The 27,874-nt window shown below is 41.4% G+C and overlaps 2 protein-coding genes across 8 annotated transcripts in view; both read left to right on the forward strand.

The window, feature by feature from the left end:
- The window catches only part of LOC139023413 (UBAP1-MVB12-associated (UMA)-domain containing protein 1-like), a 17,438-nt gene extending 10,483 nt beyond the window's left edge, over nucleotides 1–6,955 (forward strand). For all 5 annotated transcript variants that reach the window (XM_070436514.1, XM_070436513.1, XM_070436516.1 and 2 more), the window contains 2 exons: nucleotides 583–668; nucleotides 2,217–6,955. In XM_070436514.1, the coding sequence (XP_070292615.1) occupies nucleotides 583–668; nucleotides 2,217–2,522 (392 nt within the window). In that variant the 3' untranslated portion in view covers nucleotides 2,523–6,955. The remainder of the gene's footprint in view (nucleotides 1–582; nucleotides 669–2,216) is intronic.
- Nucleotides 6,956–7,830: 875 nt separating this feature from the next.
- LOC111955824 (glucocorticoid-induced transcript 1 protein-like) overlaps nucleotides 7,831–27,874 on the forward strand; it is a 45,504-nt gene continuing 25,460 nt past the window's right edge. For 2 of the 3 annotated variants that reach the window (XM_023976146.2, XM_023976147.1), the window contains exons 1-2: nucleotides 7,831–8,653; nucleotides 20,634–20,788. In XM_023976146.2, coding sequence (XP_023831914.1) covers nucleotides 8,254–8,653; nucleotides 20,634–20,788 — 555 coding nt within the window. In that variant the 5' untranslated portion in view covers nucleotides 7,831–8,253. The remainder of the gene's footprint in view (nucleotides 8,654–20,633; nucleotides 20,789–27,874) is intronic. The other variant, XM_023976148.2, reaches the window with a different exon arrangement.

Raw genomic sequence — 27,874 nt, forward strand, 5'->3', positions numbered from 1 at the left:
ACCAGAGAGAGGAATGGGGTTGGGAACACAGGCTAGATTACACCAGAGAGAGGAATGGGGCTGGGAACATAGGCTAGGTTATACCAGAGAGAGGAATGGGGTTGGGAACACAGGCTAGATTACACCAGAGAGAGAGGAATGGGGTTGGGAACACAGGCTAGGCTACACCAGAGAGAGGAATGGGGTTGGGAACACAGGCTACACCAGAGAGAGGAATGGGGTTGGGAACACAGGCTAGATTACACCAGAGAGAGCTGCAGGCATGCTCTGGTCCACATAGTGCTCTGTGGAACAGTATTACTGTGTTACTAACTTTGTTAATGCTGTGTAATCCATTAATGTGATCAGAATGCCACTCCACTCGTTAAACCACATCTAATCACACACTTGACCTGCTTTTCCCGAAGAAGGAAAAAATACACCAAAGAGGCTAATGACTTCTGTTATGAAGACCACAGGGCAAGTAGGCCATTGTAGATGGGGCTAGTCGTGGGTCTCGTGCACATGTATGTTGATGAAGAATCCAGGCCTAGGCCCGTGGTGTATAATGACAGAATATCTTTCTTTTTTTTTCCTCTCCAGGAGAAACTCTGGACGAACAGAGGAAGAAGATCCAGAACGCGAACGTCGGCAAACCATCATGTAACGTTATTGTGCAACCATCAAAGGTGATTGTCTTTTATAACTAGAGGGCAGCGCTATGCAGAACATGCAGTATAACACTCTTTATGGGCTCTGGTTTAAACTAGAACACTATGTAGGAGAAAGGCTGATGGAGTGTCATTTAGGACCCAACCTGGATGATGTTACTCAAAACTGCCAAGTGGTTCGTTTCGCAAATGCTGTCCTCAGTACCAGGAAACACAACTGTTGTAGACTTAAACAGACAGCAGTGAGACTTACTGACTGTCTCATCCTGCCTTCATATAGTCTGCCTACAGTCTGCTGCTGCTGTGTTGGCGACAGATGCTGAGTGGCATGGGTGTGATCCTGCGCACACACACACACACACACACAGAGAGACTTGAGGACCATCACATGCCACTGCCATTCAGCACGCTCCATGCCTGCTACACTGGGTCTGGACTGAAGTCTGGACATATGGTGGCTGTAGAAGAGCTCTATTGTGTTGCTGCTAGTTCTCTGTTTGATCTGGTTGGTCCTGCTAGTCCTTGAAGTCGCCTGTGGTGATTATTATGGGTTTAATCAAGGCCAATATGTCAATGGCAGAATGTGTGTGTGTGTGTGTGTGTGTGTGTGTGTGTGTGTGTGTGTGTGTGTGTGTGTGTGTGTGTGTGTGTGTGTGTGTGTGTGTGTGTGTGTGTGTTGAAGCGTAAGCTGCATATGGTGACATGGCACTGCAGCTCTGCTCCCATTCAATGAGTGTTATCTACAGTGCTTTGCCCCCATGTTGCGCACCCTGCACCTACATGATGTACAAACACCTACCTACACCAATATAAACCTGTCCTGCTTCACACACTCACCTGTGTTATGGGCAATATATGAAAAATAAGGAGGGCCGGATGGCAGGACCACTACCTACAGTGTTCTGTATTGGTTATTACACAGGTAATTAGTGGTTAAGATGCAACGGTACTTTATCTGTGAAGTTCTAGAAGTCATGAAAAAGGAAAGCACCACACACTGCTTGCTGATCATGCTCCCAGGTGAGTCCTTGGCACCACCGTGTTTGAGAGAACAAACACTCAGACTTTTTTTTAAGGATGTTTCCGTGGTTATGTCCCAACCGAATGCTCTCTTAATTGAAGAGGAATAAGGCATTTCCTGTAACATCTTCTCTGCATTTAAGCTTTTATTCCAAGGCCCGAAGCACTGCTTAAGTCTCCAATCTAGCACTTTATGTGTACACCAAATCCTTTTGAATCAAATGAGTCAATTGAAGAGTACAAATAGTAGGCCGGTTTAATATCATGGTAGACAGGCAAGAATAATTGTATTGTGTGACACTTGCTTGTGTTTAGTAGTACACTTACTGGTACGCTAGTTTAGTTGCTAAGGTTACGGTTTGGGACAGCACCCTAGTGACTTCCTCCCATGGATTTTGCCGAGTTCTGAAACCTCATCGGCATCAATCTGTTTTCATGTTTGACAAAAGTTAGCCACGTTAAGTGTTCCTTTTTTTATTGTGTAGCCTACACTTGTTTCTAAATGCAATGTCTGAAGGTGGATATTTTCTCACCTCTTCTCCTTAGTCCTCCAGTACGACACCTACCCAGGCCCACCACTCTCTAGCCCCTGCTCCACCTTCAGTGATCGCCCCATCACCAGGGCCTATGTGGAAGCTCCCCGCGCCCATAGTGGAGGCAGCCCTGTCTCTCCCAGACCTCCTAGGAGATGTCCCATTCACCCTGGCCCCCCATGTTTTGGCCATGCAGACAGGGGGTCCTGGGTTCCTCCTCTTCTCTGAGATGCTGATGTCCCCCCAAGACATCAATCACAACCTGGCCTCCTTCACCTACGACTTCACTCTGGAGAACTCTGTGCTCTGTGACCATTGACCTGTAGATAGTCTACTTGCTGACTATGACCGCTGGCCTTTTGATCTGTCAACCTCCCCTCCAATACCAGCACTATGTCAACCCTGGGTCGTGTTCATTGGGCAGCAAACAGATGAAAACGTACTGAAACAAGGTGGGATTACCTGGGCTTGTCCAATAAGAAAGACACATGTTTGTTTTCCTTTCCAAAGTGTTTAGCTACGTTTGCCCTACTGAACACAACCTTGGACTGTCTTGGCTCGTTACCATTCAGGTTTAGTTTCAGTTCTATAGGCTCTGTCTGAGAATGGTAGTACTATAATTAATGGTAAACCTGGTTATGGTGATGATCAGAGTTAGAAAACAGGTGTGAGTCAGGTGGGGTCAAAACTGCACCTGCCGGCAGTGATGTATGTTACACACAGTATGTAGGTAGATGGGTACGCAGAGTTCTACCATTAAGATTGTAGACTACTAGTTCAAGGCGAATCACTTTCTGATGTGCATGTCATAGTAGTGCTGGTTCACTGTTTTAAGAACTGTGTGTATCAGAAGAGAGCTAGCTTCATGTCTGATAGGCATGCTTCATCATAACTTTGTTTCATTTGAACAGTGTCTGGGTCTGTAGATTCACCTGTTGCTGCTGTTAGTTTAGAAGTCACTGATTGACCTTTGGGTTTGCACTAATGTACGTATGAGACAGATTTCAGATCGTTTTCAAATCTTATAAAGGAAATTACACGTATTATTCTTTATCTGGTTACTATTTTTTTTTCTCTGTGTCCTCACTTTTGCCAATGAAGTTATGAACTCTTTAACAAGACATTTGAAAAAACGTTTGTGTAGCATGAGCATTTCTATTGAGGAACTATGTAGCTTTTTGATCTATTTTAAAATGTAAGGATATATATCCCCTATTTTTCAACATGTATTATCAGGACTCACTTGATATGGTGACTCTTATGTGGCCTTTCTCTTTTGATCATCATCAGCATTGCTCTAATGAACGCATCATGTGTTGTAACTTCCCAAACGCTGTATTTATTGTTATTTATTCTGAACAAACCAAGTTTCCTCCAGTCTTCATGGCACAGTTTAGATTTGACAGTGTGTCCAGGTATCCTGTCATGTATACTGTATTCATTGCACACTGGTGAACAAATTATCTTGTGAACACACATATGTTCAGTTACCTCTGACTGCTGTACAAATGTGAGAGGGCAAGAAAATACCAATTATATTTAGTTAAAATACTTTTTAGGACTATTATTTGAAGTAAACTCCTTATGAGTTAACTCCTAAGACAACCACTCAAGAACCTGAAAAGATGGCTCATAAGTTGCTGTTATTTTCAGTGCAATGTAGTGGTATTCCACATGTGAAATCATCCATAGAGGCTGCATTTACACACGCAGCCAAATTATTCTTTTTTTGATCAGTTCTTTTGCCATTAATTGTGCAAGAAAATCTGAATTGAGCTGCATGTGTAATCACAGCCTTACTACTGCATACATTATGAAATATTTGTGATTTACCCTTTCTGGACAATCCTTTGCTGTGCATACCTGGAAACAAAGTGTATTTATATCTGTCTGTGTTAAATGATAATGTGGATTTCCCCAGGCCTCTTCCTCTCTTTGTAATTCAATCACTGACCTAACATAGCATTTTTTTTATTTTTTATTATTCACCGGCGTGGAAGGCTACAATTTGAGTTTGAGTAACTTAGTTTGTTTGGTTTACTTGGATGTATTTTGGGGGTTTAGTTACGGTGTGGTTAATTTGTGGTTGTTGTGCATGTTTGCTATTAACAATACATTGTTTTCATTTATCTTGTCATTTTTAACTGAGGGGTTTTCTCTAAAGATGGTTGACCTGTAAAAGCATGAGTACTGTGTTTTTATTAGTAGTAGCTGGTATATAGGAAATACAGTGCATTCGGAAAGTATTCAGACCCCTTGACTTTTTTCAAATTTTGTTACGTTACATCCTTATTCTAAAAGTAATTAAATCGTTTTTTACCCTCAATCTACACACAATACCCTATAATGAAAAACTATTACATTTACATAAGTCTTCAGACCCTTTACTCAGTACTTTGTTGAAGCACCTTTGGCGGTGATTACAGCCTCAAGTCTTCTTGGTTATGACGCTACAAGCTTGGCACACCTGTATTTGGGGAGTTTCTCCCATTCTCTGCAGATCCTCTCAAGCTCTGTCAGGTTGGATGGGGAGCATCACTGCACAGATATTTTCAGGTCTCTCCTGAGATGCTCGATCAGGTTCAAGTCTGGGCTCTGGCTGGGTCATTCAAAGGTCATTCAAAGGTCATTCAAAGACTTGTCCCGAAGCCACTCCTGCGTTGTCTTGGCTGAGTGCTTAGGGTCGTTGTCCTGTTGGAATGTGAACCTTCGCCCCAGTCTGAGGTCCTGAGAATTCTGTGGCAGGTTTGCATGAAGGATCTCTGTACTTTGCTCTGTTCATCTTTCTCTCGATCCTAACTAGTCTCCCAGTCCCTCCAGCTGAAAAACATCCCCACAGCATGACGCTGCCACCACCATGCTTCACTGTAGAGATGGTTCCAGGTTTCTTACAGACTTGACGCTTGGCATTCAGGCAAAAGAGTTGGTTTCATCAGACCAGAGAATCTTGTTTCTCATGGTCTGAGAGTCTTTTAGGTGCTTTTGGCAAACTCCAAGTAGGCTGTTATGTGCCTTTTTTACTGAGGATTGGCTTCCTTTTGGCCACTCTACTATAAAGACCTGATTGGTGGAGTGCTGCAGAGATGGTTGTCCTTCTGGAAGGTTCTCCCATCTCCACAGAGGAATTCTGGAGCTCTGTCAGAGTGACCATCGGGTTCTTGGTCACCTCCCTGACCAAGGCCCTTATCCCCCAATTGCTCAGTTTGGCTGGGCGGTCAGCTCTAGGAAGAGTCTTTTGGTTAATTCCAAACTTCTTCCATTTAAGAATGATGGAGGCCACTGTTCTTGGGGATTTTCAATGCTGCAGACATTTTTTGGTACCCTTCCCCAGATCTGTGCCTCAACACAATAATGTCTCGGAGTTCTACAGACAGTTCCTGCGACCTCATGGCTTGGTTTTCGCTCTGACATGCACTGTCAACTGTGGGACCTTATATAGACAGGTGTGTGCCTTTCCAAATCATGTCCAATCAATTGAATTTACCACAGGTGGACTCCAATCAAGTTGTAGAAACAGCTCAAGGATGATAAAAGGAAACAGGATACACCAGAGCTCAATTTCAAATCTCATAGCAAAGGGTCTGAATACTTATGTAAATAAGGTATTTCAGTGTTTAAGTTTTTGTAAATTAGCAAAAATGTCTCAACCTGTTTCGCTTTGACATGATGGGGTATTGTGTGTAGATTGAGGGAAAAAATGCATTTAATCCATTTTAGAATAAGGCTGTAACATAAGTAAATGTGAAGGGGTCTGAATACTTTCTGAATGCACTATATGTCATATTGGGTTAGAGGATATGTTTTACATGCTATCTGCCCTACTTACCTGCTTCTGTTTTCATAATGCTAGTACCTGACCATCAGCCAAGTATTTGCACATTATCCTGATATCATGTACTCAGTGTTGGGGAAGCTACTTTGAAAATATAGTTTACTTCACACTGGAAGAAGTTAAGCTACCCGTAAACTATATATTTAACTAAAGTTTCTTTGAAAAGTAGTTCACTACTTCCAAAGTCCTTTATCATATGTAGATCTGAAATGCCATAGACAACAATTTGCAAGAACAGATCACTCTGTAGTCAGATGTTAAACTAATATGTAATTTATCCAATTAATCACAACAACAAAATTCAAGTGAGAATTTGGACGGTCCGATGCTGAAAAAGAAAGATGATTGCCTATTTCACCCATATTTTATTTTTGGAAAAGAGTAGTAGAATGTAGTTCCAGTAGTTAGCCACACCACTAAATGGCAAAAAAGTACTTAGCTACTGAAAACACTACCTTGATTTGAATTTAGTTCAATTACCACCAAGCTACTGCAAAAATGTTATTAAATCACTAGTTGAACTACATGTACAGTACTTCACTACTCCTCAACATGGCAAGTACTGTAACTTCAAATTGTTATTAAGAGTTATGGAGGATGTTACATGCAATAGTACATCCGGTAAATCTCTGAACATGCAGTTGTGTGTTCTTTGAAAATGTGCCTACCTCTGAAGAAGTTTGAATGCCACTTTAAAAGCAAACCATTTTACCTTGTGGTATATCTGCCAAGTTTACACCCCCTTATTCTGAATCCTGTCTTCAGCTTTACTTCCTTTTCAGTCCTTGTCCAATGCCTTTTATTTTGCTTCTGTATCCTCTTTGTGTTTTCATTGTATATGAATTTGATTGTGAATCAGCTATACATAATCGTATTTGTTTGAATGTACAAAAGCAGACTATTAAAAAATATGTAAACTGGCCACTCTACTATAATGATTCTTATCTTGTTGGTAGGGAAAATACATATGGTGCAAGTTTACTACTGTAATAAATATGTTTGAACAGCAATATGTGGATTTTTAGGAAGGATCTAGATACAATAGTTTAATATTTAAACTGTGCAGTGGTTGTTTCAATATACTCAAACTTGTCAATGCCATGAAGATGACTGGTCTAAAGCCGCGTGGGGAAAAATCGATTTGATTGGTCATCCAACTCGGGAACTCTGCGTCTTTCTAGAGCTCCGACTTTCTGACTTGAAGATCACTGACGTCATGATTTGACCTCATATTTTTACATTTACATTTAAGTCATTTAGCAGACGCAGAGTTCCCAGTTGTTTTTCACTCGGCATTATGGCAACAGTGCAGTTGTCAACAGAAACCCAGATGACCTTTCTTTTTTACTGAATATTCTGCACAACCCATTTCTCTGAGATTTAACTCTGCGCCACTCAGGGCGGTCTAAGGTACTGCATCTCAGTGCTAGAGGTGTCACTACAGACCCTGGTTTGATTCCAGGCTGTACCACAACCGGCCGTGATTAGGAGTCCCATAGGGCCGCGCACAATTGGCCAAGGGTGGTTAGGGTTTATCCGGGGTAGGCCGTCATTGTAAATAAGAATTTGTTCTTAACTGACTTGCCTAGTTAAAGGTTAAATACATATTTTTTTTACGCTATCTCGAGAGCAGTCTACGTTGAATCTTCAGCAAACTTCAATGAATCGATTGGTGGATGCTTAGAATTTGGCCAATGACCTCGACCTTACAGTATTATATTGGCCAATCAGAGCTTTACAGTGAGTGATTTTGCCACGCCCTGATCCGTCAACCAGTAGTTTTGACAGAGGAGGAACACAAGAAAGGGGTTGCGTTTTGCAAAACAGACAACATTGAGACAAAACTAGCTAGCTATGTTGTGATTGCGATTTTTTAAGTAAAGTTCGTGGTTTAAGTCGTTTTTGTTCAATATGAAGATGTTTAATTGAGAGTTTTTCGAGAATCCATACTTGTTCGAACACTTAAAAAATGACAAGTAGCAGAAAAAGTGCGAAAAATGTAGGTAGTTAAGCAGTTTACTCTCAACTAGACTTTTACAAAAACAAATGTTCCAGCTAACTTTTTGGAGAAAGTTACCAACTTGCTTTGTTATGTCACATTTATATACTTGAGCAAGCCAACGAAAATACTTTCCGGTAACTTGAGTTTTATTCAAGACTACTTTGTATTTTTGGCAAGTTTTTCAACTGGAAGAGTTGCACTGTGGCAATCAACATCATGTCGACAGCATCATCAGCAACCAATTCAACCCAGCAGCAGCAAAAGAGGGTCAAGCGCAGCGGTGACGGCTCCCCAACCATCTCTCCAGCCGGCTGCAGCAACTGCAACACCACCACGATCCGGCTGCAGCCTATTCGTGCCACGGTGCCGTACCAGCTCTTGCGTGGAAGTCAGCACAGCCCAACCCGCTCCTGCTCCTCTTCATTCACAGTCGCGAGCAATACAGGACCGACATCGACGTCCGGTTGCAACAGTCCTGGCAGTCCGACGCAGCTGCTGCTCGTGAAATCGGTTGGAAACGGCTCGGTGGAGGGCAGGCTGGTCGCAAGGCAAAGACGATCGCCGCTGGACAGCAAGGGCTCACCTGAGCAGTGTCCGAACTCGCCTGTTTTCAAAGGTGCAGTAGTACCCGCGTGTCCATAATGTATTGCTTCCAAAGCTAAATATGCAATATGTTGCTATAACTAGCAAGCTAATTGGGTCAGATCGGGGGTCTCTGCTAGACGCATCAGCATCACTAGCACGCAAACATTATTTTGCTCAAAATTGTGTGTTTATAAGCCAATCCAGAAATAGTAAATAACATACCTTACTAACCCTGAAAATGATGTAATTTATTGCGTATTTCGTATGAATAATTATGGACCCAGTAGCCAAATGTTGTCATGTTCAAATAATGAAATGGCATCAAAGGGATACTTCGAAAGCAGACATGCATATTAACTGTTGTTTAATTTTCAAACAATTGCTTTGGGCTTTCGATGTATGTCTCCGTGGCTATTATATTATTATGGTGATGATGCAGTTACTGTACCGCCAGGCCAGCGCGCGCCAGTTAAGCTAAATACGGGTTACATTTCTAGAATACTGGCAACGGCAACCACATATTGGACATGTTAAAATGATTAACTAAATACCAATCATGATTAGTGTGACGTAGTCATTTATTTCGGTATCTTGTTAAATGTACGCTTGTTTGCCGGCGCTAAGGAATGGAAAGAATTACGTAGTTGAGGGAAGGTCTTTCGCTTATGGCAACACTGAGGCCTAGCAGGAGCGAGTGCATTTCGAGACGTTAACACGATAATTATATTGCAAGTGCTGCTCCTGCTCGATGCAAATAAGTTTTTCTAAAGCTGCATTGTTATTTTACACCTTACAGGAGAGTACAATGTACTAAATTTGACAGATAAATACATCCATCTAAGAGGTGAAATGCTATTTTGGAGTGCTATTCTTTCCCAGCACTTATGATTGCATGGATTCTAGAAGAGGTAGAGACAGGGTATTCCAATGCATTTCTCTAGCTACCAGGTCCACAATATGCTGTCTCTATTCACCCTCTTTCAAAATAGGTGACCCCAATAGAATACAGTACCCAGGTGTGCAATGCAAATTCTGCAGGTCTGGTAGTACTGTCTGCTGGTAGTACTACTGCTTTGACAATGGGATACCATGACTCAGACCCCCTAGAAAGCCTTGACCTTTGGCCTTACTCTGTGTCAAGCCAGAGATGATGGATGCAATATGGAGAAGTCACTGGTGACCTCAGATGTTCTGCACATTTTAGGTGCAGGGCATTGGACAGGTGGCCCCATGACTTGGGTTGAATCCCATTCTGCATTGCAGCGCACAGAATGGAAAAGCCCCCCAAAATGAGCCATCTTATCATACAATCTCATAGAAAGCATATGATATTCTAAAGGCTAGATATCTCAGATGTAACAGTTTGTCGTCTGTACTGTAGTCATTTTGAATTCGAGGTCAGGTCAAACATGTAGGCTCTAGTCTCCTCCAAATAATGACAAGTGACAACCACATGAAATAGTAATTTGATAATATTAATGTCCTCTGTGTTAGAATGCTGCGCTTGTGCAGTGATTGTTGGCAGCCCTAAGTGCTATGCAGTCATTAGTACTCCTCTATTAACACTATCCTGTTCCTACATTAGCATTGAGGTAGTGCCTTGGGTCCTGTGTGTGTTGGTTATGCAGCATGCACTAGTCTGTGCATAAATGTTGTTTGTTTGATAATGGGTGACAGGCAGGTCTGTTAGGAGACAGGCTATTCATTCCTTCCTGCTCACACTCTGGTTGGTCGCTGCTGAAAGTGTTCAGGCCATGGTGACATATTCTGACGTTCCATCACATTACCTTTTAAAGTGGCAATATGTAACTTTTTGGGCGACTGACCAAAATCACATAGAAATGTGAGTTATAAGAACTATCATTCTACTTGAAAGCAAGTCTAAGAAGCGGTAGATCTGTTCTATGTGCGTTATTTCTATTCTTCCCGTTTTGTTTTTGTGTCTGTTTTGTACATCAGCTGAAACAACAATATTTTTTGCTTATGGAAAATATACTTCACAGCTGTTTTAGATTGTACAATGATTTCTTACACTATACTAGCTTATTTTGTTACATAAACGGAAATTAAGCAAACTAGATGTTTACCAACCAGGAAATGGTGGAGCAATTACTGTATAATGCAACTTTAAGCATGATGATGGTGATGTCATCTCTCAGAACCTTAGACTTGGTGAACCCCTGTAGAGTGATGGTCCCACAACATTCTCATTCATTCTCATTCATCGTGACTCAAAAGGCCCTATTAACAAATCACCTTTAGTTGAAATCTAGCTTATATGAACCAGAAATAACAGGAAAGTGTTTAAAACCATCTGTTTGAAGTTGGCTGACACTGTCAGTTCTCTGTTGGAGTAGAGACAAGCCTAACTCTCATTGCTACAGGGGCGTTCTGTTGAGGCATTGATTTTGAGTGGGGGTGTTCTGCAGAGTACATCTGCTGCTTGAATTTCCATAGCATATTGAATCTGGGCTCATATCACATTATGTATAGAAGAATCAATACCTTGTTGTACAAAAGGAGGATTCGTGAGACGAGAAGTGGTGAAGCTGTAAAGTTGTGCCGTTATGGTTACAGGTCTTTAAGCATATTGCTTGTAAAGCAGGCTTATAGAGGACTGCAGGCTGGGAGTGATTTAGAATACGTTACTCTGGCATGAATGGCTTTAATGGTGAAAATGGAACCGTTTTATCTTCAGGTAGGGGGGGTTCTGTGCCATAGAAAATGTCCCCTCATGTCAAGTTATGAACAATGGGACAGTGAATATGTTTACGTAGGTGTTATCTAATATACGTTCCTTTTGACACTTGAAGTCATTAACTACAAGGGATTTCTTGTGAACTCTCTCTAGGTATAACTTCAGAGAGAGCGGGTTGTAAACTATGCTGAAAAGTGTGTGTGTGTGTGACGCATCAGTTAATTAGCCAGTCCTATGCTCTCCTGAAGCTGTAAAACAAAGTCAAGGCAGCTTCCTGTAATAGGCTTGGCATTAAGGGAACACAACACCACAACAACCATCTACTTCCTGATGAAAGTATCCATAATGCAAATCTGTGAGCTACGTCCTATATTAAGCTAGTGCGCTACTTTTGACCAGAGCCACAGGCTTCCAAAATGGCACCTAGTGCACTACTTTTGGACAGCTCTATAGGGATCTGTCATGCAAAGAGCCTGTTCTGCTAGTGACAGTCCTTGTGTGACCCTGTGCTGAACTGTCAGCCACACTTAATGAGAGAGCTATTATGACTGATTAATAGGTGACCTCATCACCTTGAACAGTGAACACAACCGGTCTCTCTTCCAAACTCCAATATGGGTCCATGTTGCCTTTAAATAGTAAGGGGTTGAATGAATGAGTTAGTTGTGCAGATGGAGAGGGATTGTGTATCTTGTGTGAATGCTGTGCATTCAAACTCTGGCAACACAAAGACCGTGGGTTAAATTCCTGCAGGGATCACTTGCACACACTCAAAATATATTCACACACTACTGCAGGTGGCATTGGATAACAGAGTCTGCTAAGTGGCATGTATTATTATATTATTAAACCCCTTCGTAAATCTTTCAATGCTGTTCGGCTACACAGTGAGAGTGATTTCATCTACAACATTTATTCATTTTGAATCATCCCATACTTTTCTGTCACAACTGTCAAATAAGTGTCCCCTAGTTTCTACATCAAAGGCTAAGCTTACATCTTGGCTAGAGAAGCTTGTATCTGCGACCAGACCCAAATGTTAGGCTATTTCAACTTATTCTTTCCATTGTTTCCATTTAGAATTTTTGGTCTGGCTGGAAATCATTGATATTTACGGAAAGCATATGCACACAGGGCATTGTTCCAAAGTGGGAATATGTGTTTTTCTTTATTTTTTGATGGCATGATGATGGGAGCTCTCAATGTAGAGGCAGGAAGTTCTGTTTCCAAAATAGTAGTTTTGCTGAGTTTAGCTTCTTATCCAGAGCCACTGATTTTATAGTTTGTTTGTATGTATAGGCCAGAGATCGGCAATCATTTCCAAGTATCATCAAAGCTTTATTTCAGAAGTTATCTTGGCCAGTTTCATTGAGTCATTCAATGTTTAGGTTAGTTGTTGTTTTAGTCACATTATTATGTTAGTGGTCACATAATGTGAACCTGTGAATGGTCATACTGTAGTCAATATGCTATAGAAATGGAGGCCATAACCATATTAGGGTTATTAAATGACCTGAGACTGATGGTTGTTGCATGGTTTAGCTGTTGTTTCTGTAACCTAGGCCTAAACCTGTGACATGTTCCTGTTAGGATAGGTGTTCCATATGTAAGGCGTTCTGTCAAACATTGTTCTGGTGTGATGTGGGAGAGTTTCTCTGTCAGTCAACACCGTTCCTTTCTCTGTTTGTTCCCCTGGTAAGTGCCATCGATCACCTTCATCTAAATCATTTAGTGTGTATTTGATTCATAGTTGGTCCATGCCTCACCATTGTTCAGCAGCTTAGGGTTAACTGGAAGGTTGCACTGTGCATTTATGTGTGTGTCAAAGGCTATGGTATGGCAATTTGTGTTTGCCTATGGCCTGGGGAGAAAGTGTGTTGGGCTTAGAACAGTCTTTGTAACTGTCATGGCTTCATTTAGTTGTAAGCCCTGATTAGCACTGTATTTTATTTTAAATGATTACTTATAGTAGGCCTATTTTATATAGTATCGTGTTCTACATTTTCCAGCACTGTTTAACTATTATTTTGAAAACTGACTGCAGGTTGGCCGAGCATGGGAACCAAACAGATTTGACTACATTTCTATTGTGAGAGCAGCGTTCAGTCTGGTTGGCTCTCTTTCCTCCATTAAATTCTCTACTTCTAGGCCAAACCTTGTGAAACCTGACCGTAACCGTTGGCTTTATTTTGATAAGATCCCCTGAAGAGCTCAGTTTATATGTTTAGTCTTTATCTGACTAGTGCCATTGGTTTTCTAACCTTCCGCATGACAGTGTGTCACACTGCCTAGCTTTGAAGAACATTTGCAAATATATCCATTCCTTTACAGTCCCCCCCCCCCCACCCCTTGTGTGTTAGGATTTACGCATCGTTGTATCAGATATTATCAAACTGCTGTTTGATTTTCTCGTTCCCTAATGTTGATATTAATGCTTGTATAGCCAACTATGACAAAATACAGGACGTGTTTTAGACAACATGTATCTGACAGATGTTTTCAGCTCTCTAGGCTCTTTCTGGTAACATGTCTTAGTTCTGTATAGCGTTTTCCCTATACCATGTCACTTTTTGGAAAAGGTCAAACCTTGTTCTGAGCTGGACTGAAAGAACTTCCTAAGGTTGTTGGTGCAGTTTGTTTGTCATTGAATGCCTACGTAACGTAAAGGCCTAGGTATGAGAGAGCACATACAAACTCATGTTTATACACACAGACACACAAAGACACATGCAAGCAATGTGCTGTGATGGTGCCAGTGGACTGCTCCTTGACAGCTCCTGGCAGAGTCATGCTCATCTCACTCTCATCTGGTCTCAGAACGTGGGGAAAAAACGGAGGGAAATGTGTCTGTGCCAGGAGGCAGACACCTAATGCTGTAGGCCTATGGAGTAGAAGAGGCCTGTCCAGTAGACCTAATGTTGTGGCCTGCTAGTAGAGCTGGGCGATATGGCCAAAATATCACAATATGGTATTAAAAAAAAAAAAAAAAATATATATATATATATATATATATATATATATATATATATATATATATATATATATATATATATATATATATATATATATATATAATATATATATATATATATATATATAAATGATTTAAATGGGTCTTTCTCCTTTCTGATTGTTTTATATGTTCAATTAAACTTTAACCTAAAATAAAATAATTTCCTGAATTTGCATCAATTTCTGCATTTCCTGCACTCATTTGAGATAATTTCCACACTGCCACGATATGGGCAAAAATACTAGGCCTTATTTTTAACCAAATGTTGCAATTGCGATTTAGATCAAAACACTTGAGTGAACTTATGGAAATATAATGTATTTTCTATAGTTAGAATATATATTTAATAATAATAATAAAAAATACCTTTGAATGCTGTGTTTGACATGACAACAAATTAAAATGCCATGGACGAGTTATTGTGACAGGGTAGGAACCAAAGGGATGTTCAGTGTTTCCTAAGGGACCCTATAATCTTTGGCTACATGAAATCTTTATTCATGTAGCCAACATATTCATGCTTCGCTTATTCCTCTTTGATTTAGAAGATATGGTTGCACAAACAACATGTTGATTTAGGCCTCCACTAGCACTGGTATCAGGCTGTATTAGCTAGCTATGTTTCCTCTGACTCAGTACATTTATTAGCTAGTTAGCTAATTAGATATTAGCATTAGTGGCTAATACGATTTAACTTAACTTGCTAAGAAAATACAAACTAGCTGTTTGCAGATGTAAGAAACACAAGCTAATCTTGTAATTATAGAACGCTTGTGTATCTATATTAAGATCAAAGTGGAAACAACATCGTTGTCATCAACATTGTTGCATGTGCTGCACTAACCATGCAGACTGAACGAAAGTGTCTCGTGGTCAAGCAACAACAAATACTCCTTGAGTGACAGAGGGTGGGACTAGATCTGTGTGGAAAGCGGCATGGAGAGAGAGAGAGCGGAGAGGGATGACTCAAGTAGTGGAGTAAACTATACAAATGGACGTTACACATGGCAGATCACATTTAACAAACCGTTATAGAAGGAAAAGTAAAAACCCAAACCGGTCCGTGCATCAATTCCGGTATAGTAAAATACGGTATACCACCCAGCCCTAGGAGAAGCCTGCACATCTCGGTGGAACACTCGATCCGTTTTGAGCTCAGACCTGTTCCACCTAGCCTCATCATGAGAAATAATCTCCTATGTGTCACAGTGTAACTAGGCTAACCGTTACAGACACAGCCTGGGGCTGTAGAGCTGGTGTGAGGAAGGCCTACACTCTTAGCACCCTTATTCTCTATCTAGAACCGGCTGTCCACATAGGAGAACCCTTTGAACTAGTGTTGTCATGATACCAACATTTTTCTAATGTTACCAGGTCAAGTATCACGATACCAAGTAGTATCGCGATACCAGAATTCTGAGTGGCCTGACGTCCTGTTTGCCTTGTCCCACCGACGCTTGTTCCTGTTTTCTAAATGTTATGCGCATGTGCTACACAAAACAACCTGTCACTGATATTCACACTCAATATATACTCAATACATACTCAATACAACACATATTGAATKTAACTTTACACTGCATAATAGATACTGCATAGAAWGGCTGATTTGCTCCTATTTGCAAAGGCCTACCTGTGATCTGGCTGGAATGGGAGGGAGGAATATGCTGTACATGCAGAATGATCTGTATCTCATTGTGGCAGTAAGGGGAAAACACTGCATGAAACATTCTTTACTCTTCAGTAAGCGCGTGCACACACACACACTCTACCACCATTCCTCACAGATTCTCTCTCCCTCACTCTCATAAACACACACACCATACTCTCTCTCTCCCACAAACACACGGCTCCCAACTTTAAAAACGTTAGGCACCAAACAAAATTTAAGGAGCACCAGAAATAAATTCATGTTGGATATAGTTTCGGCCTACATTATGCCTATATGAATCCTACCCTTTGATGCACAGCTCATGAGTAGCAGACCCTTTTCCTTTCTTCCTGGGCCAATGAAATTAGCCTAGACCTACTGTCAAGTTACCAGGTTGTTAGCTAGCTAGGTAACATGACTGAACAACGTTGTTTGTTATCAAACCAATAACTAGTGGCCCGGGATTAATTTAAAACAACTCGTGACATGGTTTGTGAAATTATATCAAATGGAAGAAAAAAGGTATCTCTGGTCATATGAGTCATTTTTTAAAATCGGTTTGAGCTAGACAAGTTGTTTTCTTTGCTGTAAACAATCCTGTTGCAAAGCTGTTTTTCCTCTCTGGCACTGATGAGTGACAGCAAACTTGCAAAGCCTACTCAGACTGCCCTGTGCTCGTATACCAGTGAGGAAATACACAATGCATCAAACTTTGCTCACTCTGCTCCAATGTATCAAATGTACAAAATGTAACAGAAGACACATCAGGGACTACATCCCCACGTGCCATCACGGTTCAATTCTGATTTAAAAACTGATATAGGAATAGATGTGCATGAGGAGTGGAAGGAGATAAGCAGGTGAGTGATGGAGGGATAGGTGTACAGGAGGAGTGGAAAGAGAGAAGCAGGTGAGTGATGGAGGAATATATGTGCAGTAGAAGGAGAGAAGCAGGTGAGTGGAGGAATAGATGTGCAGGAGGAGTGGAAGGAGAGAAGCAGGTGAGGGATGGAGGAATAGATGTGCAGGAAGAGTATCCTGGCTGGTTGCATCACTGCCTGGTACGGCAACTGCTCAGCCTCTGACCGCAAGGCACTACAGAGGGTAGTGCGTACGGCCCAGTACATCACTGGGGCTAAGCTTCCTCCCATCCAGGACCTCTATACCAGGCGGTGTCAGAGGAAGGCCCTAAAAATTGTCAAAGACTTCAGCCACCCTAGTCATAGACTGTTTTCTCTACTACCGCATGACAAGCGGTACCGGAGCACCAAGTCAAGGACCAAAAGGCTTCTCAACAGTTTTTACCCCCAATCCATAAGACTCCTGAACAAGTAATCAAATGGCTACCAGGACTATTTGCATTGTGTGCCCCCCCCTCTCTCCCCCAACCCCTCTTTTATGCTGCTGCTACTCTCTGTTTATCATATATGCATAGTCACTTTAACTATACATTCATGTACATACTACCTCAATTAGCCCGACCAACCGGTGTCCCGCACTTTGGCTACCCGGGCTATCTGCATTGTGTCCTGCAAACCCTTCTTTTATGCTACTGCTACTCTCTGTTTATCATATATGCATAGTCACTTTAACCATACCTACATGTACATACTACCTCAATCAGCCCAACTAACCGGTGCCTGTATATAGCCTCTCTACTGTCCATAGCCTTGACTGTTATTTTTCACTGTCCTTTTCCTTTTTTATTTTACTTACTTATTGTTCACCTAATATTTTTTTGGGGGGGGGGAAATTGCACTGTTGGTTAGAGTAAGCATTTCACTACAAGGTTACCTGTTGTATTCGGTGCATGTGACAAATAAACTTTGATTTGAGTAGCAGATGAGAAGCAGGTGAGCGATAGCTGGTAGGGGATACAGCTGGCTGATTACAGCTGGCTGATTACAGCTGCCACGTGATATGTGCATAAAAGTGAAGTGGACATTATTGGACCGGCACATGCAGTGCATTAGGGAAGGGGTCTGAATACTCCACATTTTTTTTACGTTACAGCCTTATTCTAAAATGGATTTAATACATTTTTCCCCCTCATCAATCTACACACAATACCCCATAATGACAAAGCAACATTGTTTTTGCAAATTTATAAAAAATGAAAAACAAATCTTATTTACATAAGTATTCAGACCTTTTGCTATAAGCCTCAACATTTTGCTGTGGTAAATTCTATTGATTGGACATGATTTGGAAAGGCACACACCTGTCTGTATAAGGTCCCACAGTTGACAGTGGATGTCAGAGTGAAAACCAAGAACACAGTGGCCTCCATCATTCTTAAATTGAAGAAGTTTGGATCCACCAAGACTCTTCCTAGAGCTGGCCACCCGGCCAAACTGAGCAATCGGGGGATAAGGGCCTTGGTCAGGGAGGTGACCAAGAACCCGATGGTCACTCTGACAGAGCTCCAGAGTTCCTCTGTGGAGATGGGAGAACCTTCCAGAAGGACAACCGTCTTTGCAGCACTCCACCAACCAGGCCTGTATGGTAGAGTGGCCAAAAGGAAGCCACTCCTCAGTAAAAGGCACATGACAGCCTACTTGGAGTTTGCCAAAAGGCACCTAAAGGACTCTGACCATGAGAAACAAGATTCTCTGGTCTGATGAAACTGAAATTGAACTCTTTGGCCTGAATGCCAAGCATCACGTCTGGAGGAAACCTGGCATCTCTATGGTGGAAGCATCATGCTGTGGGGAAGTTCAGAGGCAGGGACTGGGAGACTAGTCAAGATCGAGGGAAAGATGAATGGAGAAAAGTACAGAGAGATCCTTTGATGAAAACCTGCTCAGGACCTTAGACTGTGGCGAAGGTTCATCTTCCAACAGGACAACACCCCTAAGCACACAGCCAAGCAGGAGAAGCTTCGGGACAAATCTCTGAATGTCCTTGAGTGGCCCAGCCAGAGCCAGAGCCCGGACTTGAACCCGATCGAACATCTCTGGAGAGAACTGAAAATTGCTGTGCAGCGATGCTCCCCATCCAACCGGACAGACCTTGAGAGTATCTGCAGAGAAGAATGGGAGAAACTCCCCAAATACAGGTGTGTCAAGCTTGTAGCGTCATACCTAAAAAGACTCAAGGGAGGGTGTAATCGCTGCCAAAGGTGCTTCAACAAAGTACTGAGTAAAGGGTCTGAATACTTATGTAAATGTGCTATTTCAGGTTTTTTATTTTTCCATTATGGAAAAATAAAAAACCTGAAATAGCACATTTACATAAGTATTCAGACCCTTTACTCAGTACTTTGTTGAAGCGTCAGCTGGTTATTTTAGATCTGAGAAATTTGGTCGTATCATATGAAACTACTATGGTATTGTAAGATTTGGGTATCATAAAAACTGACTTTGCACACGGCTGAGTGGAGTTTCAACATTTTGCATGTGATATGGGTCTCTTGCGAAATGGATATTACACGTCAAAATTGTGATTTTTGAATGTGAATTAGATACATTTTGCAGCCCTAGTGTTAAAATGCAACAATTCTAAAGCTTCCCAGTGCTTTTTGTGTTTAGTCTGAAAAAGACTTGAAGCCAGACATGCTGATTTAGCTTTCTGAGATGAAACACAAGCAGCATCTTTCAAAAAGACCTCAGCATATTATTTCCTCTTTCTTACTTCCTGTTCTTCTTCAGACCTCAGCTGTGTCAGGTCGGCAAACTGCTGCTTGGCAGTGTGTCAGATCACAGCCACGGCCTTATTATTACCTCTCTCAGAATGTAGTAGTGTTTACCTGTAATCCAGTGGATTTGCCCCAGGTGACCCTGCCCAGTACCTTTTGTCAGTGGGCTTTGATCCCACTAAGGCCTACAGGGCTTGTCAGTTACCTCAGGGGCAGGGTAAGGGAGCCCGCTGCCCTAAGTCCACCTAGTACACTTGAGGACACCACTGGTGTCCTTGGGTCTTTTGAAAAATGTCAAATGCTTCACTCAAATCCTGCGATCATAGCCATACATTGAGGTTTTGTAGCACAGGAAAAAAAGATCAACATTTACTCAATAGTTCCCAGTTCTGAGAGACTTCAGCATAGATCAAGTCCTCCATAAATCAGAGGTGTTACGGTACACAGCACAAGTCTGTTTCATTTCATACTGGAATGTTGTTCTTAGAAACATGGCCTGTTTGGTCAACTTTGCTAAATGCCTTATATATTAGCTAGCACCTTGTGAGTTGAAGCCTTTTGCTTTTTAAAATTCTAGCCCCATACAAGGCCACAGGGTTAGGAGGGTGTAAATATTGTTGTTTCTATCTTATGCGAACACACACACCAGAGAGTGTTGCTAGAACAAGCACACAACCCTTGACCCAGATCCTCGGGTATGTGTGAGGTATTGTTATCAGGTTTTGCCTCACCGTGAGGGAGGACAGGCTGGGCTGCTCTCGGCTGCTCCAAGGGTAACCAAGTCAACCTGCAGTCTCTGAAAACAACACCATGTCTCAGTCTGCATTCTCACATATTGCCTCTAGAACAGAGATTGTGGGGATTGCTTCTGACTGTACAGAATGTGAAGGTGGATTGGCATAGTATTCTGATCAGTTGTTAATAGATTATAAACACAAAGTATTGGACTAGGTCAGGCATTGCCTTTTGAGAGCCTCCTCAATTAAAATGTGTCTCCCCCCTCCCACTCCAGTAGAGCGGTCCAAACCCCAGCAGCAGGTGCGTAACTCAGGAGCCATCCGGCGGACTTCCTCCCTTGGTACCATCACCGGCCCCTACCTCACTGGCCAGTGGCCTCGCGACCACCATGTGCACTACCCCTCATGCATGAAAGATAAATCGACTCAGGTAGGTGCCCCCTCACTTCCTGTCCCCTATGTTTCATGTTTTATTGGGTCCCCCCTGCTGAGATTAATGAATGAATGAATGTACGTACACTATGCTTTGTGCATTAAAGAGAAATCCACTCAGGTAGGGGCCTCCTCACTTCCTGTCCCCCTACCCTTCATGTGTCACGCTTTGTTCGGTCCTCCGACAGAGATGAATGCAAGTGGCATTTATTCAACAAGAAAGAACTGATGATATTCCAGCTAGAAGAAACTAGATGTATAGATGGCTCTGGTTAGCGCTGGTTTATTGATAGCTCTGATTAGCACTGGTTTATTGATAGCTCTGATTAGCGCTGGTTTATTGATAGCTCTGGTTTATTGATAGCTCTGGTTAGCTCAGGTTTATTGATAGGTCTGGTTGCTTCTGGTTTTATTGGATAGCTCTGGTTAGCTCAGGTTTATTGATAGGTCTGGTTAGCGCTGGTTTATTGATAACTCTGGTTTATTGATAGCTCTGGTTAGCTCTGGTTTATTGATAGCTCTGGTTTATTATTAGCTATGGTTTATTGATAGCTCTGGTTGGCTCTGGTTTATTGATAGCTCTGGTTAGCTCTGGTTTATTGATAGCTCTGGTTTATTGATAGCTCTGATTAGCTCTGGTTTATTGATAGCTCTGGTTTATCGATAGCTCTGGTTAGCTCAGGTTTATTGATAGGTCTGGTTAGCGCTGGTTTATTGATAGCTTCTGGTTTATTATTAGCTCTGGTTTATTGATAGCTCTGATTAGCTCTGGTTTATTGATAGCTCTGGTTTATTGATAGCTGTGGTTAGCTCTGGTTTATTGTAAGCTCTGGTTAGCTCTGGTTTATTAATAGCTCTGGTTTATTGATAGCTCTGGTTAGCACTGGTTTATTGATATTCTGATTAGCGCTGGTTTATTGATAGCTCTGGTTTATTGATAGGTCTGGTTAGCGCTGGTTTATTGATAGCTCTGGTTTATTGATAGCTTCTGGTTAGCTCGGTTTATTGATAGCTCTGGTTAGCTCTGGTTTATTGATAGCTCTGGTTTATCGATAGCTCTGATTAGCTCTGGTTTATTGTAAGCTCTGGTTAGCTCTGGTTTATTAATAGCTCTGGTTTATTGATAGCTCTGGTTAGCTCTGGTTTATTGATAGCTCTGGTTTATTATTAGCTCTGGTTTATTGATAGCTCTGGTTAGCTCTGGTTTATTGATAGCTCTGGTTAGCTCTGGTTTATTGATAGCTCTGGTTTATTGATAGCTCTGATTAGCTCTGGTTTATTGATAGCTCTGGTTTAGCTCTGGTTATTGATAGCTCTGGTTTAGATCTGGTTTATTGATAGCTCGGTTTAGCTCTGGTTTATTGTAGCTCTGGTTTATTGGTACTCTGGTTTATTGATATCTCTGGTTTATTGATAGCTCTGGTTTATTGATAGCTCTGATTTAGCTCTGGTTTATTGTTAGCTCTAGTTTATTGATAGCTCTGGTTTAGCTCTGGTTTATTGATAGCTCTGTTTATTGATTGCTCTGGTTAGCTCTGGTTTATTGATAGCTCTGGTTTATTGATAGCTCTGATTAGCTCTGGTTCATTGATACTCTGGTTCATTGATAGCTCTGGTTTATTGTTAGCTCTGGTTTATTGTTAGCTCTGGTTTATTGTTAGCTCTAGTTTATTGATAGCTCTGGTTAGCTCTGGTTTATTGATAGCTCTGGTTTATTGTTAGCTCTGATTTATTGATAGCTCTGGTTAGCTCTGGTTTATTGTTAGCTCTGGTTAGCTCTTTATTGTTAGCTTGTCTATTGTTAGCTCTGGTCTATTGTTAGCTCTGGTTTATTGATAACTCTGGTTTATTGATAGCTCTGGTTAGCTCTGGTTTATTGATAGCTCTGGTTTTTGAATAGCTCTGGTTTATTGATAGCTCTGATTAGCTCTGGTTTATTGATAGCTCTGGTTAGCTCTGGTTTATTGTTAGCTCTAGTTTTTGATTGCTTGTTTAGCTCTGGTTCATTGATAGCTCTGGTTTATTGATTGCTCTGGTTAGCTTTGGTTTATTGATAGCTCTGATTAGCTCGGTTTATTGATAGCTCTGGTTTATTGATAGCCCTGATTTATTGATAGCTCTTGTTTATTGTTAGCTCTGGTTAGCTCTGGTTTATTGTTAGCTCTGGTTTATTGTTAGCTCTGGTTTATTGTTAGCTCTGGTTTTATTGTTAGCTCTAGTTTATTGATAGCTCTGGTTAGCTCTGGTTTATTGTTAGCTCTGGTTTATTGATAGCTCTGGTTTAGCTCTGGTTTATTGATAGCTCTGGTTTATTGATTGCTCTGGTTAGCTCTGGTTTATTGATAGCTCTGATTAGCTCTGGTTTATTGATAGCTCTGATTAGCTCTGGTTTATTGATAGCTCTGGTTAGCTCTGGTTTATTGATAGCTCTGGTTAGCTCTGGTTTATTGATTGCTCTGGTTTATTGTTAGCTCTAGTTTATTGTTAGCTCTGGTTAGCTCTGGTTTATTGATAGCTCTGGTTTATTGATAGCTCTGATTAGCTCTATAGTTTATTGATAGCTCTGGTTTATTGATAGCTCTGGTTTATTGATAGCTCTGGTTTATTGATAGCTCTGGTTATTATTTCATAGCTCTGGTTAGCTCTTGTTTATTGTAGCTCTGGTTATTGATAGCTCTGGTTTATTGATAGCTCTGGTTTGTTAGCTCTGGTTTATTGATAGCTCTGATTAGCTCTGGTTTATTGATAGCTCTGATTAGCTCTGGTTAATTGATAGCTCTGGTTAGCTCTTGTTTATTGATAGCTCTGGTTTATTGATGGCTCTGTTAGCTCTGGTTTATTGATAGCTCTGGTTTATTGATAGCTCTGGTTTATTGATAGCTCTTGTTTATTGATAGCTCTGATTAGCTCTAGTTTATTGTTAGCTCTAGTTTATTAATAGCTCTAGTTTATTGATAGCTCTTGTTAGCTCTGGTTTACTGATAGCTCTGGTTAGCTCTGGTTTATTGATAGCTGTGGTTTATTGATTGCTCTGGTTTATTGATAGCTCTGATTAGCTCTGGTTTATTGATAGCTCTGATTAGCTCTGGTTTAGTGATTGCTCTGGTTTAGTGATTGCTCTGGTTTAGTGATTGCTCTGGTTTAGTGATTGCTCTGGTTAGCTCAGGTTTATTGTTAGCTCTGGTTTATTGATAAGCTCTGGTTTATTGACTAGCTCTGGTTTATTGACTGCTTGGTTTATTGATGCTCTGGTTTATTGACTGCTCTGGTTTATTGACTGCCTTGGTTTATTGTTAGCTCTGGTTTATTGATAGCTCTGGTTTATTGATAGCTCTGGTTTATTGATAGCTCTGGTTTATTGATAGCTCTGGTTATATTGATAGCTCTGGTTTATTGATAGCTCTGGTTTATTGATAGCTCTGGTTAATTGATAGCTCTGATTAGCTCTGGTTTATTGATAGCTCTGGTTTGTTAGCTCTGGTTAATTGATTAGCTCTGGTTTATTGATAGTTCTGGTTTATTGATAGCTCTGGTTTATTGTTAGCTTTGGTTTATTGTTAGCTCTGGTTTATTGATAGCTCTGGTTTGTTAGCTCTGGTTAATTGATTAGCTCTAGTTTATTGATAGCTCTGATTAGCTCTGGTTTATTGATAACTCTGGTTTGTTAGCTCTGGTTTATTGATAGCTTTGATTAGCTCTTGTTTGTTAGCTCTGGTTTGTTTATTTCTGGTTAATTGAATTAAGCTCCTGGTTAATTGATTAGCTCTGGTTTATTGATAGATCTGGTTTATTGATAGCTCTGATTTAGCTCTGGTTTATTGAAACCTCTGGTTTATTGATAGCTCTGGTTTATTGATAGCTCTGATTTAGCTCTGGTTTATTGATAGCTCTGGTTTATTGAAAGCTCTGGTTAGCTCTGGTTTATTGATAGCTCTGGTTTATTGATAGCTCTGGTTTGTTAGCTCTGGTTAATTGATAGCTCTGATTTAGCTCTGGTTTATTGATAGCTCTGGTTTATTGATAGCTCTGATTTAGCTCTGGTTTATTGATAGCTCTGGTTAGCTCTGGTTTATTGATAGCTCTGGTTACCTCTGGTTTGTTGATCTGCAAAGCATGCTTGTTTTGAACTAGTATGCTGAGGTGAAGGACAGGTGCTACAGATGTACGATCTTAATTTTACGTATATTGTCACAGCAAAATAATCCTGCATCAACAGGATTTGAACATTTAGACCATAATGTTTCTTGATCTGTGGTTAGGCTGTTAGCTGGCCGGAGAATTCTCAGCAACAAATTTGATCAAATGAAGTGGCTGTGTACTGCGCTGCATCACCAGAGGGAAGTGGGCTCTTTCAAGTTACTGGTGGCAATCCAGATTGTACACTACTCAGTCACTGATTCACTTACCCACACAGATATGAGTTAGCCTCTGTTGTCCTCTTTCACAGGTCTACACACCCTGTTTCCGCCAGTCACTTTGACGTTTACCACCTACGCATCTGCGGGCCTGTCTAGCCTTGCTATAGATTAACCAGTATTAAATGCCTGGCTTTTTTTGTATTGACCAAGTAGGCCCTAGGTGTCATGGAAGCACAAAGGTGTCATTGTGGAGAACATGTGAGCTCCTGTCTGTCTGAGTGACACATGGCTTCTGCTTGTCAGATGAAGTCAACTGTTTGTACAGAGCCATGTTGCTGCCAGTCCAGCTGCGGCTGGAATTTTCCCTTCCTCCTCCATGTCTTTCTCCTCCTCCTGCTTTTCTTTCTCCTTCTTCCCCTCCTCACCCTTTCCTCGTTCTATTCTGTAATTCTCAGCCATTGGAATTTTTTTCCTCCTCCCCTTCTTCTTCCTGGTCCTATTCTGTATAGTGATGTGACCTGCAACACCCACCCCATCCTTCCAGGTTATGACAGACATGCCCAAACACATAGCACTAAGATTATACCGAGAGCAATAAGTAGAAGTGTGTGGAAGATTGATTGTGCAGGCTAGGTAGTGTACTGGGCCAGTTCCTCTGACCTAGTTTAAACCTACTTCCCAACTGGATGAAAAGGCCTTTTAATGGACATAATGCTTTCTGCGTTGAACATGATTGTACAGTGTCAGCCCAATATTCTGGATCCCTCAAACTGGTCATTAAAGGGGTAGATTTGGCCTTTAGTTTATCCTTTCTGCTCTGGGTCTAGTGCAGTCAGTGGTGGAAAAAGTACCCAATTGTCATACTTGAGTAAAATAAAATGAGTGAAAGTCACACAGTAAAATACTACTTAAATAACAGTCTAAAAGTATTTGGTATGAGATATACTTAATTATCAGAAGTAAAAGTACAAATCATTTTAAATTCCTTATATTAAGCAAACCAGATGGCCCCATTTTCTTATTTATTGAATTTATGGAAAGCCAGGGGCACACTCCAACACTCTTCATTTACAAATGAAGTCCGCTAAACACATATGTTTATAAGCGTGTGAATTGGACCATTTTCCTGTCCTTCTAAGCATTCTAAACATAACGAGTACTTTTGGGTGTCGGGGAAAATGTATGGAGTAAAAAGTAAATGATTGATTTAAGGATTGTAGTAAAATATAAATGGTCAAAAATATAAATAGTAAAGTACTGATAGCCCCAACAACTACTGAAGTAGTACTTTAAAGTCGTTTTACTTAAGGACTTTACACCACTGAGTGCAGTAGCCAGTCTCAGTGAGAGCGAGCTAGCAGGGTTATGACACCACCGCAGCCAGTGCCAGTTAGAGTCAGAGATGACATCCCATTATTTGTATTTATTATGGTTCCCCATTTAACTGCTGTCAAGGCAGCAGCTACTCTTCGTGGGGTCCAGCAAAATTGAGGCAGTTATACATTTTAAAAAAACATTACAATACGTTCTTGATGCTTGATGCCCTCAATCTCACACAAATTATCAAGGAACCTACCAGGTACCACCCCAAAGCCGTAAACACGGGCACCCTCATAGATATCATCCTAACCAACTTGCCCTCTAAATACACATCTGCTGTTTTCAACCAGGATCTCAGCGATCACTGCCTTATTGCCTGTATCCGTAATGGGTCAGAGGTCAAACGACCTCCACTCATCACTGTCAAACGCTCCCTAAAACACTTCAGCGAGCAGGCCTTTCTAATCGACCTGGCCCGGGTATCCTGGAAGGATATTGACCTCATCCCGTCAGAGGATGCCTGGTTATTTAAAAAAAAATGTCTTCCTCACCATCTTAAATAAGCATGCCCCATTCAAGAAATGTAGAACCAGGAACAGATATAGCCCTTGGTTCTCTCCAGACCTGACTGCCCTTAACCAACACAAAAACATCCTATGGCGTTCTGCATTAGCATCGAACAGGCCCCGTGATATGCAACTTTTCAGGGAAGTTAGAAACCAATATACACAGGCAGTTAGAAAAGCCAAGGCTAGCTTTTTCAAGCAGAAATTTGCTTACTGCAACAAAAACTCCAAAAAAGTTCTGGGTCACTCCAAAAAAGTTCTGGGTCTCCATGGAGAATAAGAACACCTCCCAGCTGCCCACTGCACTGAGGATAGGAAACTCTGTCACCACCGATAAATCCACTATAATTGAGAATTTCAATAAGCATTTTTCTACGGCTGGCCATGCTTTCCACCTGGCTACCCCTACCCCGGTCAACAGCACTACACCCGCCCAAGCCTTCCCCATTTCTCCTTCTCCCAAATCCAGTCAGCTGATGTTCTGAAAGAGCTGCAAAATCTGGACCCCTACAAATCAGCCGGGCGAGACAATCTGGACCCTTTCTTTCTAAAATTATCTGCTGAAATTACTAGCCTGTTCAACCTCTCTTTCGTGTTATCTGAGATTCCCAAAGATTGGAAAGCAGCTGCGGTCATCGCCCTCTTCAAAGGGGGGACACTCTTGACCCAAACTGTTACAGACCTATATCTATCCTACCCTGCCTTTCTAAGGTCTTCGAATGCCAAGTCAACAAACAGATTACCGACCATTTCGAATCCCACCGCACCTTCTCCGCTATGCAATCTGGTTTCAGAGCTGGTCATGGGTGCACCTCAGCCACGCTCAAGGTCCTAAATGAT

The sequence above is a fragment of the Salvelinus sp. IW2-2015 genome, linkage group LG31 (assembly GCF_002910315.2).
Source record: "Salvelinus sp. IW2-2015 linkage group LG31, ASM291031v2, whole genome shotgun sequence".
NCBI classification, from domain to species: Eukaryota; Metazoa; Chordata; class Actinopteri; order Salmoniformes; family Salmonidae; genus Salvelinus; species Salvelinus sp. IW2-2015.